This window comes from Lemur catta, chromosome 3 (assembly GCF_020740605.2).
Source record: "Lemur catta isolate mLemCat1 chromosome 3, mLemCat1.pri, whole genome shotgun sequence".
Classification (NCBI taxonomy): Eukaryota; Metazoa; Chordata; class Mammalia; order Primates; family Lemuridae; genus Lemur; species Lemur catta.
The window spans coordinates 45,339,484-45,359,543 of NC_059130.1; the positions used below are offsets into that span (position 1 = coordinate 45,339,484).

The window sequence follows — 20,060 nt, forward strand, 5'->3', positions numbered from 1 at the left end:
AACATGTTCCTCTTTAATGCAAGGTTTTGATAAGTATGGAATGACAAGTTCAGAGTTCAACTCCCTGGAAAATAACTGCTATGTGGTTATTGTGTATCTCCATGCAAGTGCAGAGTGGTGTGTTTCACCTCTTAGCCAAGCCAGGTGTGTGCTTCTTGTGGAGATTGAGGAGAATAACATGGACATTCAGTTAAATGGATGGACACCCTTAAGGAGGCAGGCCCAGAGAGTGTACCCACAGGCAGGACCTGGATTTATTTCCAGCATTGGTTGCACAGAAGTGAGTGAACAATCAAGTTTCCAAAGCTCTCTGACATAGATCATGCCTACATAGTTTTAGTCTGAAATTAAACAGTTGATCAGATGCTTAATTAACCCCTGCCATAAAATAAAACACACACACACTCAAAGCAAAACAAAAACCTTAAGTAAACTACTCATAGAACATTTGTCCTTGATGCTTATTATTTTCTGATGTACTCTCTAAGATGAACTTGTTACAAAATGTACCTTTAGGGATGTAAATGAATTCACTTGCTATATAGGGTACAGAATCAAGAAAACCTCTTAAATGAGTAAGACATATATTGCACATATTCAAAACCTCAGAGCAATAGAATATTCAGATCCTTACCCTGGGTGGTTCCTATGAAGCCTGTCCAAGTAGGAGTTGCAAAATGGTGTCTAGAGGCTGGGGTTCTGTCTGTGGTGCCATTTTGTTATTTGTACAAGTCTCAAATTTCAACTCTCAACCTGGTGAAGTACAATTTAAAAGCAACAATTAGGCCAGGCACAGTGGCTCGTGCATGTAATCCTAGCACTTTGGGAGGCTGAGGGGGAAGGATTGCTTGAGGTCAATAATTCAAGATGAGCCTGAGCAACATAGTGAAACCCCATGTTTATAAAAATAGAAAAATTATCCAGGCATGGTGGGATATGCCTGTCAGCTACTTGGGAAGCTGAGGTAGGAGGATCTCTTGAGGCCAGGAGTTCGAGGTTGCAGTGAGCTACCACTCCGCTGCACTCCAGCCTGGGTGACAGAGCAAGACCTTGTCTCTAAATGAATGAATGAAACAATTACAGAAGTGGTCACAACTCTTCCCTTATGCAGTAGAAAAATTCTAATTTTATTGAAATTTCCCAGTGTAAATTCCAATGTCAAATACATGTATTTCATAAATCATGGTATATAGTTTTTGAATACTTAAAAAAATTAAAGTGCCTGGAGAAGATTCAGTTCAATGCAAACATCATATATTAAATACCTCCTTATGTGAGATGTACTGAATGCTGTAAGAGTTACTAAAATGGATAGGACACAGTCCCATTTCCAATGGATTTATCAACTCTTGGGAAGAGACATTCACAGTTAAGTTTTTGCATGCTCAGTAAATAGTAACTGAACAATAGAACATCTATTATGTACTAGGCCCTGTTCTTGGCATTCAGGATACAGCAGGAAACAAGACAGATATGATCTGTGCTCTTACAGATAGACAACATAAAATTTCAGTTATAAGTCACTGTGCTAAGTACCCTTTGTAGCACGGGGAGTTATTAACTCTAGCTGGGGATTGAGAAACACTTCATGGAGGTGACATTTTTTCTAGAGGCTTAGAGTTTTGCTGACTAGAAAAGAGGGGAAAAAACATTCTAGGAGAAGGAACAGCATCAACAAATTATGGTGAAATGTAAATGTATTGATAAGCATCTCCACCTCATTGTGTTTGACAGGGATTTTGAATATTACAGGGAGAATACACAAGACTCACTGTAAGTTTTGTAAAGAGGTTTACTGTTATGGCAAGTATGTATGTCCTCTTTTTTATCTTAGGTCCATGTACAAATTTTTGTTTCTCTTCTATCTTCCTTTTTCACTTATAAATATTTTCTAAAGCATGAACCATGTAGAAGTGTATTGAAGGAATAAGACAGTAGCTCAGGGTAAGATTGAGAAGTTCTTTGAATTATTGTGCCTTATAACTTTGGACTTATTTTATAAGCAGTGGGGAGCCATCAGAGGTGTTCGAGTCAGGGAGAAATTGTATCATGCCGACTCCCATGGCATCCTGCTGAACTAAGGTAGCAGCTATGAAGAATAGAAGGAAGTTCCCAGAAGCAAGAGCATCCTGAGTAACCTGCCATGGTACCCTAGAGTCCCCTCCTTTGTGCTCCCATAGCACTTTGCATATATCTCTAGTAGGGCTTTTGTCACACTGTGGTATATTGGAATCAGCTTGCACCAGCTTACAAGTTCCAGTTGTTAGTGGCACTTCCCAATTCCATGTTATGCTATGATGGGAGTATTTACATCATGAAAATGAGCAAACAATATCAATCAGTTTTTTATTGTTTTGGGTTTTTTTTTCCTTTGTTAACTTCAGATGTGTAATGTACCAATGTTGTAACAAGGTTTGAGGGAGGCACATCTCACACATTAGTTGAAAACCCAATCATCACACTTATGAATTTATGAACTATAAAAGGATCAGTTTGTTTCTTGAAAGCTGTTTGTTAAACAATTACCAGCACATCACTGTTTATTAACCTGACTTCTTGTAAGACTCTTACCTCTTAGAATAAAAATACCATGTTACTAATTTTCATTGTCTTCTTTCTAGCACCACTACCTCACATATTATAGCTGTCAATAGTTACTTATTGAATAAGTGGACAGTAGCAAATGAGATCAACAAATTAGGTAGTGACCAATTGGTTGTGGATAATGAATGAAATACTTAGAAATAGCCCTTTATTATCAAGCCTGAACATTTGGGGAGATAGTGACACCACTAGGAACTAAAGCAGAGAAATTGAATTGCTAAGTGTGGAGGAGATGGAGGGAAAGGATAGTAAAGGAAGAGAATCGTTTTGATTTGGGACATGTTATGTTTGAGGTGCTAGCAAAAGGCCAGGGTTGGAGATGCTCAGCATTCATTCCAATTATCATCGAATGAGAGTTTTGAAATTACTTTTCCTGTGGTTTTCTAAAATAACTATATAGGCTAGTTGAAGTTCAAAGTTATCATTTTTTTAAAGATTTTTTCATTTCAATAGTATGAGAGAAAATCAATTTTTATAAGGCATTCTGAACATAGTTTTGGCAGGGAAAGGCAGAGATCAGAGTCTAGAAGAGAATGTCTGCGGAAATAGAATGTTTTGTAGCAGTGTGAATTTGGTGTTTGAAGATCATAGTCACAGTTTACAATTCTGTTAGGAAGAGAGAATGAATTTCAGAGGAGGATAAAGTTACCTTTTAAAATGTAACTCCTAAAGAAAAGTTTTTCTTTTTAAAAAAGCTAGCATAAAGACCATGAGAAAAAATACCTTTTTGCAATAAAGACTTGGGGAAGGAAAACAAGGTACTTTCTGAAGGCAACAACTTTAATCTAAATTATCTAAGTAATGGGGTATTCTGATATATTAAATGTTCTCATTAATTGAATAATTCAGTATATTCTAGACACAAATGAGTACTTTTTAAAAAAAAAACATAACCAGGAAAATATGCTTGACTTGCAACTATGGTAAACAGAGTTTATTCTTTCCTTTATAAATAAGAATCTTGCTTCAAGATCATATATAAGAATGTGAGTTATTGCATTATTGGTGGGTATATATTTTACAAATAGGTAGTAGTAATAGGAAAGTCCAACAAATAAGGGGAAAGATTATTTACTATAATGTGATGTCTAATGTTTAGAGTAAATTGATCTTTTCTATGCTACAGATATTTATCAGAAGATTCATTAGTTCTTCAGGGAATTCAGATATGTCTTAATATCCCAACTGGAAAAGTCATTTATGATCATGTACTTGTAAATTTAATGCTACTGAAGGGATTTGTCCCATCCCACATATTTGCCACATGATGTTTTATATCTGTGATTAAACAGTAATGTTATCCTCAATCAAGGTCACAGAACAAGTCACTTTCAGAGATATCAGAGCTATGGGGTTAGTGCTTAGAGTTCTTGATTCCATTCTCAGACACGTGTGCCCTAGTTTGAGAAACTCTGATATACACAACCATCAACTCACAAAATAGATAAATTAAGTGGTGATTACTTACATTTCAAAAGGATTTTCTTCAGGGTTCCTTCAAATTGGCACTTCTGGAAAGTATAATACAGCCAAAGGAACCTGGACTACTGGTAACCAAGAGGCTTAGTTTCTCTACTCTATCATTAACAAAGTTACTGAGGTGTATAAATTTGGGCATGTTAGTCATTACATTCATCCATTCACTCCTCCACTAAATCATGAATACTGTCATTCAGTGAATCATGAGCATCCTGTGTGTTAGATATAAAAAGGCCATAGTCCCTTGCCTTAAGGAGTTTACAGATTACAGCAGTGACACAGTTGCATGAACAAATAAATGGAATATTTTCAGTGGTTGAGGCAAGGCAGCCTGTTAGAAGACCACTATTGTCTAAACAAGATGACCGGGTAAACTGTGGTGGTAAGTGTAGACTTGGAAAGTGAGGAAAGAATGCAATGCTAAAGAAGTAGAATTCATGTCATTTGGTGACAGATTGGATGTGGGGCCCAAGGAGGAGAGAGAAGAGTCTTGGGATGACTCCCAAGCTTTTGGCCTAGGTAACTTTGTTAAACTGTGGTGCCATTCATTAAGAGAGGGAATTTAGGAGGAGGAGGAGGAGTTTGGAAGACAAGAAATTTGTTTTGGACAAGCTCAGTGTAAGAGACCAGGTGAACTTGGTTAGGCAGTTGTATATTCTAGTCTGGAACTCAGGAGAGAGAACTGGTCAGCAATTAGAGATTAAAGAGTCATCTGAAGAGACATGAGTATAGCGAATGAGATTGACCAGGGAGAGCCAGGAGAGAAGAAGAGAATATGGAGTGAACCCTATGCTGTAAGAAGATGGAAATAATGGAGCCTGAGGAGGAACAGTCAAGAGGAAAAACTGGATTATGGTTTTTTTGTTTGTTTGTTTTGTTTTGTTTTGTTTTGTTTGAGACAGAGTCTCACTTTGTTGCCCAGGATAGAGTGAGTGCCGTGGCGTCAGCCTAGCTCACAGCAACCTCAAACTCCTGGGCTTAAGCGATCCTACTGCCTCAGCCTCCCCAGTAGCTGGGACTACAGGCATGCGCCACCATGCCCGGCTAATATTTTCTATATATATTTTTAGTTGTCCAGATAATTTTTTATTTCTATTTTTAGTAGAGACGGGGTCTCGCTCAGGTTGGTCTTGAACTCCTGACCTCGAGCGATCCACCCGCCTCGGCCTCCCAGAGGGCTAGGATTACAGGCGTGAGCTACCGTGCCCGGCCTGGATTATGGTTTTAAGTGGACTGAATAAAGGGAGAGCCTCAGGAATAAGGGAATGGTCCATAGTCCTAAATGTTGAAGAAAAGTCACAAATGGAGGGAGTCTGTGGACAATCAGAAGAGTATCAGTGTTCTTTGCCAAAGCAGATTAAGTAGAGTTGTGGGGCAGAAGGTTGAAGACTAAATGGAAATGGAGTTTATGAAAACTTCTAGAAATGGAGGGGAAAAGGTGAGATAGTAATTAAAATTGATTTTTTTTTAATCATGAGGGAGACATGAACTTTTTTTTTTATAAGCCTGTGCTTTTCCTGGGAAACATGAGCATTTTTATAGGATGCAGAGAGGTTATTGGAAAGAGAAAGGTGAAAATATAGGAATCCTGTAGTCCCAGCTCCTCCAGAGGTTGAGGTGGGAGGATCTCCTGAGTCGAGGAGTTCAGGGACACCCTGCGCAGCACGGCAAGACTCCATATCAAAAACCAAAATAAAACAAAAACAAATTAAAATACAGGAGAAAAGGGAATTGTGGTGGAGGCAGTTTCCTGACCTAGAGTGGCAAAGAGATGGGAGGCTTAACTATTCAAAGGAGAAGAAACACCTCTTTCTTTGGCACTGAATGAAAGGAGGGCAGGGATGTCCTGTGAGTATAGGAGTTTGAGGGAGATGAACATCTTGATAATCTTAATTTTTTCTGTGAAGCAGAAAACAAAGTTGTCTGCTGAGAGAAAAAAAGTAGTTGAGAATGAAGGCTTGAGGATAATGGTGAACATTTGCAATGCCTGCTGTGGAGGATAAGTGGGCAATGGACATGATAGCTGATAGAGAGATAGGATTATAACCCAGGATGGCAGTGTGAGAAGCATAGTTAGATTGACTGCCCTCAAGAATATGTTCCTGTGTATACTAAGGTCTTCTTAGCAGTCTTGGCTCAGCTCAATAGAATGTTGCTGAGAAGTTATCCTTATGTCATGGGAGAGAGCTATTATCCTCTAGGTCTTGACCGTCCAATATGGTAGCCATTAGCCACATGTAGTTCTCAAGTACCTGAAACATGGCTGGTTTGAATTGAGATCTATTGTACATAAACTGTACACTCAGGACTTTGAAGACTTGATATAATATGACTTAAGAATGTAAAATAGCTCACTAATAATTTTTATATTAATTGCCTACTGAAATGATAATATTTATATATATATATATATACAGGGTTAAATAAATTATATTATTAAGATTAATTTCACTTCTTTTTACTTTTTAATGTGGCCACTAGATAATTTAAAATTATATATGTGGCTCACATTGTATTTCTACTGGACAGCACTACCATTTGTAATTATGGGGGAAGATGAGATAGTTTCAGAAATGCTAACCTTAGTCTGGAATCTTAGTTGCTCACTGCAACTGTAAAGGGAATCACAGAGGACCTGGGGCAGTTTAGGAAATTAACCTTTTGAAGAGAGTTTACCCCAAGTGGTTGGATCTTTGGATGTGCTCTTTCTTCAGTGCTGGATTCGAGGTCTAAGACTGACCACAGAATCAGGTTATCCATATTCGTAAAAAGCAAAAACTGTTTGCCTTGTCAACATACTAGGGGATTTGTGAGATTCATAGGAAATAGTATGTGCGTTTAAAAATGCAAGTACTGTGTAAGTGCCTCATTGTTAGCTATAAAAGTTTACTTATAATATTAAAAAAAACCCTTATTTATAATATTATATACAAGGATTGTAACTACTGAGTGCCTCCAATTTGGCCAGACACTTTTTGGGCCTTACCTCTTAATTCAGCCTAGTGTGCTGAACCCAGGCCTTTAAGGCACCAAGATTTTTCCACTAACTGCTGAAATTAATATTGCTACTATAGGACAAGAAACTTAAATTATGTAAAATCTCTATATTATTTTATAAAGTGGATATACTTGTACTAAGATCAGTTTGTTAGACCACTGCTATTTCTGTTGGTACTTATACAACTGCACTGCTATTAAACAAGTTTTAGCTAGAAGACTGATTGGTTTTATGTGATTTGGGGGGAGCAATTTCAATAGGGTGGTGAAGATGAAAGCCAGATGGCAAGAAGGTACTTAGTAAGTGGGAACAGGGAAAAGAGAAAAGAGCTCTTTATAGAGATGAGGGAGAGATGGAACCTCAGAGTATCTCCGAAGATTCAGAGTAGGAAACAGAAACCAGCTTGGGGTTTTTTTTTAAGGGGTTAAATACAAGGAAGTAGTGTTTATAACCTCACTGGGAGGGCTGCAGGGCCTGAAGTCAGGGGTTGCCGGTGGAGCTACTGATTTCAAGAGTACCTTACCATACGTACATCTAGAATCCAGAAGTTGCTGCTACCGCCTCCACTGCTACTGCCACCACTGGCTGGCTCTCTCACCCAGGAATCTGGTGTCTCCAAGCACTCGTGCCTCCCACCTTGTCTGCCAGCAGCAGTATCAGCAGGAAGATGGCCTCTGCTCAGTTCTGCCTTCTAAATCTCGTTTGGAACTTCCACATCTCAAGGACTCAAGCTAAAGGGGTGTCTGGGGAATGTAGTTTTTAGATTTCTAACTTCCATCTAGAAGGAAGATAGACTGAAGGGTTGAGAGAGCCACTCTGTACGGTCCATCACACCGGACTTATGTTGCTTATTGTAAACATTTGTAAGACACATGAACTTCTTCTGAAAGAGAGAAGAATTTCTGAGCCAGAATGTTCAAGGGGAATAGAATGTGTTTTCGTGTGCTTGAGGTAGGAAAGAGCTTGGTGCTTTTGAAAAGCTGGAAGAGGTTGATGTGACTAGATCATTTCAGGTGAGGTTGGAGAACTTGCCAGGAGCCAGGTTGTGCTGAGAATTTTGAATTTTCTTTCAAGAAGGAAAGCCTCAGTGGGTCCTAGGCAGGAAAGTGATAGGATTCAACTTATGTTTTATAAAGCTCACTCTGGCTGTTTTGTGGAGAATATGTTGATTAGGAGTAGTGGAATCTAGAAGACCAGATAGACCAGCAAGAGCAAAATTTAAAAATCCAAATTCCAGGCAAGAGAATATGATGGCAGAGCAGGATATAGAAATAGACTGCATTTTAGCAGTTGTATTGATGGGACTTGGCAATGAATTGGGTGTCAGAGGTGCCAAGAATGAGTCCCAGCTATTTCATTATTTTATTCCTTTGGGGAAGTTTCTGAGTCTTGAATTGTAGGTTTCTTTAGTATAGTAGAGGAAGATTGGGTAGTAATTATTTTATCAGGATGGGGTAGATTGTGTGGAGTAATTCTTTTTGGGGGAGATATTAAGAATGCCTCTCAAGTTTCTCAGTAGTGATGTGAGTACATCTCAAAGGTTAACTCTGTTTTAATGTAGTATTTAGAAAAAATAGAAAAGAAATAGGAAAATATTTACCAAAAAGTAATGTCATTTCCCTCTATGTTAATGTTTATCTTCTCAGATTTTACTTTTAAAATAAAATGTCTTTGTAGTTTTTACTAAAATATAAAGTAATTTTTATAAAAGCAAATAAAGAAATTTGCCCAACTCTATTAAAAGAAGGAGATCCAGGAGGTCATAATTTTACATTTTAAAATAACACTTGTGTCAAATAAGACTTCATTTTCATTTCAGCCAGTGCCTATTGTTGGCTGAAATAGCAAACAGCTCCATGAGAGGCAGTGGTTACTACGTCATGTGATCTATTGAAACCTAACAGAAAAGACACTATTGAATTGTCTGAATGTCTCACCTGAAATAACATTTAATTATGACCTTCTTCAGGTTCTATAAATTTACATCACAGCTAATTTTTACATAATGAAAAGTGAGATGTGAACCCTGTTAGAGTTCACAAGTCTGAGGTTTTAACAATTCCTCAAATACAAACAATTCATGTAGTCTTCAGCACTAATAAGTGTATATACCGTGAACTCTCAGACAGCTCCTTTAATGAGACCAGTAAATGAGTAGTTGAGTTTAATATTGCAGATACTCTTTCTAAATCCTATGCATAAGTTCTAGAAGGATCCTTAGACTTAGCAGAAAGTAGCTTTTGGATCTCTTCCATGGTTTCCTTTTGTACTCTTAATTCCTTCCTCATGTTTCATTATCTTGTTTTAGTTGTCAATTAGTTTGATATTGCTTATCTCCTAGGAATATAAAACTGCAACTGCCTTAGTGCAAAGTTGCAAGCTAATGGGAAAAGCTGTTCTAGTTTCAGTTTGAGTAAGATATTTTTCAAGCACCAAAGTAGTTAAAGAGAGAATTTAGCATATACTGCTTAACACTGTAAGACTTGTTATAGAAGAGCACCAGTAATGGTCAGAAGTGTGAATATTTGCTGTTTTAAGGTGGTTGTTGCATTGGCCTTGATTCACATGTTTGTGGTGATGCTGGTGTAAACAAACCTACTGTGCTGCCAGTTGTATCAAAGTATACATTTATGTACAGTACATAATACTTGATAATGGTAATAACTGTTACTGCTTTGTGTATTTACTATACTTTTTGTCAGTATTTTAGAGTGTATTCTTTCTACTTATAAAAAAAAATTTAACAGTAAAGGAGCCTCTGGCAGTTCCTTCAGGAGGTATCCAGAAGAAAGCATTTTACCATAGATGACAGCTCCACATGTGTTATTGTCCCTGAAGACCTTCCAGTGACACAAGATGTGGAAATGGAAGACAGTGATATTGGTGATCTTGATCCTGTGTAGGCCTAGGCTAATGTGTGTGTTCTTCTTCTTCTTTTTTTTTTTTTTTTTGGAGACAAGGTCTCACTATATCACCTAGGCTGGTCTTAAACTCGTGGGCTTGAGTGATCCTCCCACCTCAGCCTCCAAAGTAGCTGGGATTACAGGCATGAACCACCATGTCCAGCTGTGTCTTAGTTTTTAAGAAAGAAGTTTAAAAAGTAAAAAAAAAAAAATTAAAAAATAGAAAAAAGCTTATAAAAACAAAATAGAGAAAATCTTTTAAACAGATTTAGAATGTGTTTGTTTTAAGCTGTGTTATTACAGGAGAGTCAGAAAGTTAAAAATAATTTAAAGCTTATAAAGTAAAAAAGTTACAGTAAGCTAATTTATTATTGAAAGAAAAATTTTTAAAATAAATCTAGTGTAGCGTAAGTGTCCAGTGTTTTTATAAAAAGCCTACAGTAGTGTACAGTAATACCCTAGGCCCTCACATTCACTCACCACTCACTCACTGACTTACCCAGAGCAACTTCCAGTCCTGCAAGCTCCATTTCTGGTAAATGCCCTCTACAGGTGGACCATTGTTTATCTTTTATACCATATTTTTACTGTATCTTTTCACTGTTTAGAAATGTTTAGATATACAAATAATTACCATGTGTTACAATTGCCTACTGTATTCAGTACAAAAACGTGTTATACAGGATTGTAGTCTAGGAGCAAATCATATAGCCTAGGTGTGTAGTAGGCTACACCATCTAGGTTTGGGTAAATGTACTCTGTGATGTTCGTACAATGAGGAAATCACCTAAGACTCATTTCTTCAAACATATCTCTGCTGTTCAGTGACATATGACTGAATATGAATATATTCTGTAGTTAATTACAAAATTCTCTTTCTTCAAACTTCTATACTTAGTAAATTTTACAAACATCTTTCCAATTTGTTTCTTAAATGGAAGGTCTTTTCATTCTTGCATATCTCGTCTGTATTGTGGAAAACTGAAACAGAATGGCTTATTGTGGAAGCAATTTTTTCTTTGTCCAGACATACTTTATCAATCTGATAGACCTATTATTTAATAAACAATGCCATTTTTATAATTCACACAGCCATATAATAATTAAATAAATGGTTTCTTCTTTGTTTTCAATATTTTGCCAATCACTCTTCTATTTGGTGCATTTTTCAATGTCTTAGATTTAGAGGTCATTCTATGAGACAGAATTCTTCCTCCCACTGCAAGATTATCTGAGCAGAATGTTAAGTGCTTCTGATGAGCTGTATAATAACCAAGAATTTGACTTGATGGTGCCGAGCAGGTAATGTTGTATTGGGGGATGAATATGCCCAGAATTTGGTGAAGTTTAAAAGACTGCTAAGTACAAATAAATATTGCTCTTTAGAGAGTGTCATTTTCTTAGCATTACCTATCATTTAGAAATACTGCAATAACTTTTTAAGAATTATTTATGGTATTAAATGAAATTGTCTGTTGGCACTTTGTATTGCTTTTATGTATCTGATAATCATTTCTGCTCCTTTAAGGGAAGGAGACTGCATTGTATTAACGTTTTCACTGCAGAATACAAGAACATGAATCTGTTAGAAAAAATTAGGGAAAATCTATTAGGAAATAGGGGGAGAAGATGATCTATGAAGGATTCTGCTGTTAATATTTCACTTTTACTTTTTAGGGTTTTTTTTAATATTTTAGTATTTTTAGTATTTTAGGTTTTTTTTACTTTTATAAATATATATATTTTTTAGTCATCAAAACTAAAATCAATTTATCAACACCTTTTTTGAAAGGATCCAAAATAAAAGCCTAAATTTTAAGAGCAGCTATGAACAAAATACTTTTTGGTGTATATCTTTATGCTTCATCATTATCATTTACCTAAATAAAACATTTTATACCAGTAAAAACAAACAATATTTTGTGAGATTTTTTAATTTATACATTATTATTATTTAATCTAAATTTCTTATTGATTGTTTAAACTTTTACCTTTATTCTAAAAGTATGATTAAAACTCTTGAGAGATGTTATATATTTATTAAGAGATACTTGAACATTTGGTTAGATTATCTTTGATACTTATCAAAATATACATTTTTGTCTCTTTAAGAATTATATCATCTTAATTTCCTTTTAATTCTTAGATTATATTAATAAAACTAATGGCCATCATCTGTTGAATGTTTACCATGTGCCAGGCATTGTTCAAATACTTTTATCTGAATTTATTCCTTTAGTCCTCACAAGAACACTGTAAGTTAGGTTCTATTTTTTTTTATTTCAGAATATTACAGGGATACAAACATTTTGATTACCTGTTTTGCTTTTGTGCAGTTTGAGTCAAAGTTATAAGTGTGTGCATCACCAAGGTAGTGTGTATTGTACTTATTAGGTATACATTTACCCTCCTCATCCCTCCCCCCAACTTGGTTTCCATTGAATTTTACTACCATATGTGCACATAGGTGTTGATCGATTACTTCCAACTTAATAGTAAGTACATGTGGTATTTTTTTTTCCATTCTTGCAATGCTCTGCTTAGAAGAATGGTCTTTAGTTCGATCCAGGTTGTTACAAAAGGTATTAGTTCACCTTTTCTATGGCTGCATAGTACTCCATAGAATACATATATCACATATTTTTATCCCTATTTTACAAATGAGAACATTAAAGCAGGCACAGTGAGGTTAAATAACATGGCATGGTCACACAACTAGGAAGTGGAAGAAGCAAAATTCAAATCCAGTGAGCCTTCCTCCACAGCCCCTGCTCTTTTTACTACTTCATCTTGGCTCTCTGAACAGAAGTTTTGTTATTTTATGTCAATCAACAAATATTTAGGAAACATTTACTGCCTGTTTGCTAGTAAGATATAGAATACCAAGGAAGTTTTATATTGCATTAGGGGGTTGAGAATTAAATGGGACCTTACTAAAATAGGCTCACAAAAAAAAGCCTATATAAATTGCAAGTCAGAAGGCCCATATTAGAAGCATAAATTCCTATAGGAACATTGAAGAAGGAAAGATTTCTCTGATTGGGAGTAATTCAGTTGGTTTCATAAAGGAAGCAGTGTTTTCACTGGGACTTATGAAAGGTGAGTGAGGCTGAGTTAGGCAAGAACGGGGAAGACCATGAATGCCACACTAAGGAGTTTAGGCATTTGGCTGTAAGCAATTATGAGCCTTCAAAGATTTTCAAACAAGTAAGTAACATTGCATTTTAGGTACAAAATGGTAGCAGCAGGAAAAATGAATTAAAGATGGTTTTGGAGGTTTGGGGAAATAGAGAATGTCAGTAAGATGAGGTTTCAAGATGGCAGATGACCATATGGTGCCAGTCATCTCTTTGCATCTCAAATCCTTACAAGAAATTTACAGGAGATATGTCTTACTTTGTGTTATATTTTAAAGAGTAAATTTCCAACAATGCTGGAAAACAAGAACGAGTACCTACCATTAACAGACCTTAAACTTTGAAAGACACAAAGCAGATAGATAGCAGATAGGATGGGACTGTTGAGGAAAATCACCCTCTAAGACATGCAGGACAGGAGGATTGCTTGAGATGAGGAGTTCGGAGTAGCAATAAGCTATGATCACACCACTGCACCCCAGCCTGGGGGACAGAGCGAGACCCCATCTCTAAACAAAAACAAAAACAAACAAAAAAATGTAGGGGAGGACTGCTTCAGAAGGAGGATGGGCTCTGGCTGGGCTGCACATCAGACATACAGATGCAAGGCTGAGGAGGGGCCTGGGGCTGTGAGCAGGGTCATTATTCGGGAAGCTGCATGAAGAACAGCAGAGTAAATCAGCCCCTTCTCCTTTGTCTGTTTATTTTGAGCAGAAGGCAATTGATACTTTTAGCCACAGCCTAAGGCAGTGAATATGAGGCTTTAGCTAGAGACAAAGTGGTGGGAAGGTAGCTAATGACACCCAGGAAAAATGCAGAGCACCCCTTTCTGAAAGACATGCAACCAGCATGTAGCAGCATGTCCCTGGTATTTATGAAAAGCAAACAGAGAATTCGAAAAAGAAAGATAAAGAGCCAGAAATGACCAACCATTTGAAGTTTACCAATGCCATAAAGAAGACACCAAACTCAACAGAGCCCAAACCTAAAGAAAACAAATCATTAGAGCTAACAAAATAAAAGACTTTAAAATAAGAGAGTCAATTTCCTCAGAAAGACCTACGAGAACATGGGATCCATAAAAAAAGTATACATAATCCTTGAGATTTTAAAAATACTCAGTAAATTAATAGAATGATACAGTGGACCTAGTTTAAAAGCAAATTAGTGAATAGAAAAGAGAAAGAACCAGAAATCTCAACATCTTGCTCATAGAAATAGTTGAAGGCAAGAAGAGATAAAATGGAGAATAGAAAATAATAAAAGAAATAGTAGAAGCTTTCTGAAGATGTGCATCTTCAGATTGAATTGGACCATTGAGTGTGGAGCAGAATGACTGATAAGTGACCAATGCCTAGTTGAAGAAATAATGCAAAACCTTCCAGAAAGAAAAAAAAAAAATTAGTTACCAAAAAGGAATGGTAATCAGATTGCAATAGTCTGAAGTGCCATATTTGTCATATATGATACATATATCACCTATGTATGTGTACGTGTATATGTAGTGCTGCTGTGGAGGGCCACCCAGGTCCCCCTCTGCTCTTTAGAACTGAAATGTTTATTTTCCAGCTCCTGGGAATGTTGTCGACTAATGGTAATCTAGTAAATCCCTCTCCGGGAATTGCCCTCTGCTAAAGAAAGTCACCTTGCCAAGGCCATGTCCCCTTCCCTGGAGCAGCCCACATACAGGAACCTCAGTTTGGGGGATAAAGGCCCGACCCCTTTACCTCAATTCAGGACAACTATGAAGGGTCATTGCAGCTCCAGAGCTTTCTGTAGGATTGTCTGAGGCCACTGTTACTGTGTAACAGGTCAACTTCTCCTGCCACATCTTGTTTTCCTTATAAGTATTGATCCTGAGGCCACACGCCAGTAAACTTCTTGCAAGCAAATCTCCATCTGAGTTGGTTTCCCAGGGAATGCAACCTGTGACAATATTCTTTTCAAACACCCATGGGACACTCAATAAAATTGACTATGTATTAGGATACAAAGTTCCTTCAAAGAAAGACCAAAGAGACCACATTTTCTGACCACAGAATTAGATACTAACAACCTAACCAATCACCAACCTCCCCCAAATTCATATTCATGCACACATTGAACCACTCTAGATTTGAAGTGCTGTGCATGTAGCAGGCACTTACATGAAAGTAATATTTTAATGAATTTGGTACAAGTAAAATAAAAGTTAAGAGACAATAGGCTCTTATAAACAGTTTACTCAAATGGAGTCATTTCAAAGTGTTCATCATTAAATTCAGGGTTATTGGTGACCATTTTTGCCCCTAAAGATAAGCTAGTACTCAGGTTATAGTACCTAGTACTATACAACTGTAACATTTTAAAAAATATTTTGAAATAATACCATCAAACTGGTTCATTTCAAATCAAGTTGTTAGGATCTCTACTGTTTTTATAAAACACAAGACTTTCACAGTAATGAACTAGGTTAATATTTCATGTAATTCCCATGATAAAAAGAAATTATTATAGTTTTCTCTCTGACATAGCTTACAGTGGACTTTATATTGGCCACATAAGGCCACAGTAAAAGCCTTATGAATGAACTGAAAATTTTCAATGTTCAAATTTTAAACATTAATGTTATTTCCAGGAAAAATCAATACCCTCAATATATAACATATATTTCATAAATAAAATAATTCAAGTGTTTTACATAGCTGGTGTTTTTCTTATTAACATCATGTAACTAACTTTAATCTATATGTGAATGTGTATTTAATAGGAAATTGCCCGGCATTTACGCCCTGGAACCCTCAGAGCAATCTTTGGTAAAACTAAGATCCAGAATGCTGTTCACTGTACTGATCTGCCAGAGGACGGCCTGTTAGAGGTAAGATAAAGAAGAGTAAACATCCTATTTATATTTCAAGCTCATAAATCATCTCAGTTCTGATGTGTAAGAAAACTTTTCATATTTTTGGATTACACTGTTACTTGGCCATCAGATGACTTCAGACTGCATCTTGGAAAGATGCTGTATATAACTGGGTAATCTTCAAAGAATTAAGATATTTTATCTGATTGGCACATATTATTGTAAAAAGTTAAAAAAAAACTACAATATTGATTAAATTATGTGAAATTTGTTATTAAATCAGTTGAAAATACCATTACCATAAGTTGCTAGTCATGAAAATATGCCAACGAAGTTAAGAAGTCCACACACAGTATGATAGAATTAAAAGTAATAGCTATCATTTATTGGGAATTTTTGTGAACCAGGTTCTACCATGAAAAATGCTTTGTGTAAATTGTTTCTCTTAATTGTCACAGCAACTCTGAGAGGCTGGTATCGTTATGTCTGTTGTTTCAGGAATATGAAATTGAGAGTCAGAGAAGTTAAATAACATCCCCAAATCAAACAACCAAAGCCATGTTCTGACCTCGCATTCATTAACACAAAATAAGAAACAATGAAACAATTCTAAGAAAATATAAGTGAAAATTGGTCTAGTTTGGGTTTAGGAAAGTCATTTCTATGCCAAAATCAAAGAAAGAAACTTTAAAGAAAAGATTGACATTTTTAACTTTTTATAGTTTTAAAAAATTTTGTCAAACTAAATGAAATTAAAAAACAAATGCTAAATTTGTGTTATAAATGAAAGCATATTTACTTATTATTTATGTTTTATGTAATCAAATCTATTAGTCTTTTTTGTAAATTTGTATCTCTAAAGTCATATATAGAAAAGTCTTCCCCAAACATTTTGTTTTCATTTTCTCACACTGAAATGTTTAGTCGAGTTGGAATTTATTTGACATATGGTATGAGGTGTGAATCTAGCCAACCGTCACAACATTGTTTATTAAATCCTTCCATCCTTTCATTGTTCTTTCTCATTTATTGAATGCATCTATATACCTGTGCCTCTTTCTGAACTTTCAATTTTATTCCATTGGTCTGTGCCAGCAAAACGCTCTTTTTATTATTGTAGTTTATTTATACTTTACAAATGCTTTCTTGGTTAGTCTCTTAAATTTATTCCTCCAAATGAATTTCACATGAGTTTTACCAAGTTCTTTACTTCACCCTCAGAAAATGCAAATGGGACTCTGATTGACATTACAATATGTTTACAAATTATGTGGGGATGATATGTCTCTAATTGTGAATCTTTCCAGCTTCCTATATGGTGTGTCTTTCCTTTTATGCAAGCAGGAGGGTCATTTGTTTTTCATATGGTTCTTGGACATAGTCTATTAAATTTATTCCATCAGTGCAGCGGTCCCCAACCTTTTTGGCACCAGGGACCAGTTTCATGAAAGACAGTTTTTCCAGGGACCAAGGGTTGGGGGAGGTGGTGCGGAGGTCAGGCAGTGATATACAGCCCATTTCGTAACAGGCCACGGACAGTACTGGGCCACAGCCCCTGGGGTTGGGGACCTCAGCGAGGAGAATGACTTTGTTGGCTCCATTAAGATTTTTTGCTATAATCCAAGATTATAGCAAAAGATGTTAATCTACTAAAATGTTATCTAAAATGTGCTTTTTGTATGAAATTTAGACATATTCGTGAAATGTAAAAATGTAAGAAGCTTTATTTTTTAATTACCAAAAGGATTAAATGTTTAAGTTTCCAACTGTTTTATAAATATTCCCTTCAACTTCTGATAGACCTATACACTAGGTTTGAATAGAGACGTTTACTCAGTGAAATGAAAATATTATTAACTGTGAAATTTATACCCATTAAAAAATTATCCAAAGTGTACTGTGATTTTTCTCATATAACTTGAAATAGATTATTAATGCCCACAACTTACAAAGCCATTTACTAAAGGGTTAAAATCTTTCTGAGCTAACTGCCTTGGAGATTTCATTGCAAGTTAGTGACTGTGTGGTTTAGAGAATTAATCAAAAACCAGAATTTGAAACTTCAGCAGCTTCCTCGATTATAGCTGATGATTCTTACTTGGTGTGACCTTGGATAAATCACTTTTTCTTTCCATGACTCACTTCTCTTGTCAGTAACGTGGAATAAACAATATTGATATAGCTGAGCATGCTCTCTCAGTTAGGGATTAACTATTTGCAGATTGTTGCTTGGCTTTTAATGGTAAAGTATTATGAAAACACTTAAAAGGCCAAAAGAGTTATCTGCTTATAGGTCTTCAAAGTAAAAATAAGAGTGACACAAAGACTAGCTCTCTGATCAAGGAAGCACCCTCAGAATAATATCTCCTCCTCCTCTCTACTTCATTGTTAGTCCTCATCTCACCCATGTCACTGATGGTACTTCTCAGAGTAAGTTTTACTTTCTCTTCACTTTCTTCACCTTTCCCCAGGCTTCCTTGAAAAAAACAAAACAAAACAAAACTAACTACTTCTCTGCCTTTCACTTTACTTCTATACCTGTAGTCTGTTCCCAGGACCCTCTTGTTCTGACTTCGTCTTGCAGGAACAACCAAAACTTTGCATGTACTGAAAATGAAATTCTCAAAGTTGCTGACTGAGTATATGGTAGAAAATTCACGTATGTTTGAATCTTAATTCTGTACACCAAAATGATAGCTCGGTTGTTCATTATTTATATTTTTTAAACATTAATAACACTGCACTGGAGCCATGGCAGTAAACAGGATGCATTTGGCCCCTGTCCTCATGAAGACTGCCTTCCAGGAGATAGTAATTGTAGTAATTGTTTTATAGAATGATGAAAATACAGATCTTTTCTCTGTTGTTCCTTTCCAAATATTGTATAACTTGGTTAAATCACTTTTGTGATTATAAAATTTTAGGAAGCATATAAAATATTTGATTGTATGTATAAGTAGTTGATCAAAACAAATCTGAATTTGGATATATAATTATTTCTGTATGGATTTTTGTTCTGGTACACTCTGGGAGGAAAAATAGTGAATCAAGGATTAACCAGAAATAGACATAGGTTTAGAATGACTAAGATGATTTCTTGGCCATGGTTAACGCAAGCCTCTGCACATACTGCTACTCATAATTCATCTTTAGTTTTAATTTCTATCTTGAAAGAAGAAGAGTTTTGATTTTACTAGTACATTGTCAAAGAGGGAACAACTTGTACAAAGGCAAAAGCAAACAGCTTTCTCTTAAATAGTTCAGTAAGACTGGGGCTTTGACCAGGATGTGGGGAATGGCAAGAGATAAGGCTGGAAAAGTCAGCAGGGGCCTTGTAAATCATCTGAACTTTATCCAGAGGGCATTAGGGATCCAAATAAATGTTTTACACAGGTGAGTAGCACAGTCATATTCATGTTATAGAGATCACTGTGGCTGCAGCAGAGACAACAGGTCAAAGGGGCCTGTGGGAGGGCAGGGGGTGGAGTCAGGAGGGAGAGAGACCAGGTAGAAGGCTATTAAGGTAATTCAGGAGAAAATTCTGATTGCCTGAGTGGATATGGCAGAAGGGATAGCCAGCAGCAGTGAGCTTCAAAACACATTTAGCAGGGTAGAACCAACAGCCTCAGAAACCAATTGGATGTGCAGGATAACCTATGGGGATGAATCAAGGTTAACTCCTATCCCTGTGATACCAAAATCTAAAATTTCTGAAGACCAAAGTTTTTAAAATAAGTTTGATGGCAAAGCCTAACCTCATCTTACATTAGACTGTGTATCATTTTTATTTAACCCATTTAGCGTGACTAGTCACACTATTGCAGGAATATTAATGTATTAGATTTATGGGTAACTTCCCAGACTCCCCAGAGTATTATATATGGTATGTATTCAGTATTACTATTGTAAATTCCAAAACATCTGGCAACAGTAGGTTTTTGTTGTTGTTGTTTTGAGACAATGTCCTGCTATGTTGCCTAGGCTGGTCTCAAACTCCTGGGTTCAAATGGCCCTCACCTCAGCCTCCCAAGTAGCTGGGACCACAGGTACACCACACAACATCAGGTTTACCAGGAGTTTTAAATAAGGGATAGTAG

At 36.2% G+C, this 20,060-nt stretch overlaps 1 protein-coding gene, 1 long non-coding RNA gene and 1 pseudogene across 3 annotated transcripts in view; 1 reads left to right on the forward strand and 2 right to left on the reverse strand.

Moving 5' to 3' along the window:
- LOC123635338 overlaps positions 1-7,632 on the reverse strand; it is a 33,636-nt gene extending 26,004 nt beyond the window's left edge. The window contains exons 1-2 of the long non-coding RNA XR_006734101.1: positions 7,614-7,632; positions 635-753 (exon numbers count right to left, since the gene is read on the reverse strand). This is a non-coding gene — a long non-coding RNA (uncharacterized LOC123635338). The remainder of the gene's footprint in view (positions 1-634; positions 754-7,613) is intronic.
- Positions 1-20,060, forward strand: part of NME7 (NME/NM23 family member 7) — a 190,149-nt gene that overhangs the window by 145,843 nt on the left and 24,246 nt on the right. For both annotated transcript variants that reach the window (XM_045547425.1, XM_045547426.1), the window contains exon 11: positions 15,871-15,978. In XM_045547425.1, coding sequence (XP_045403381.1) covers positions 15,871-15,978 — 108 coding nt within the window. The remainder of the gene's footprint in view (positions 1-15,870; positions 15,979-20,060) is intronic.
- Positions 2,379-2,489, reverse strand: LOC123636313 (annotated as a pseudogene).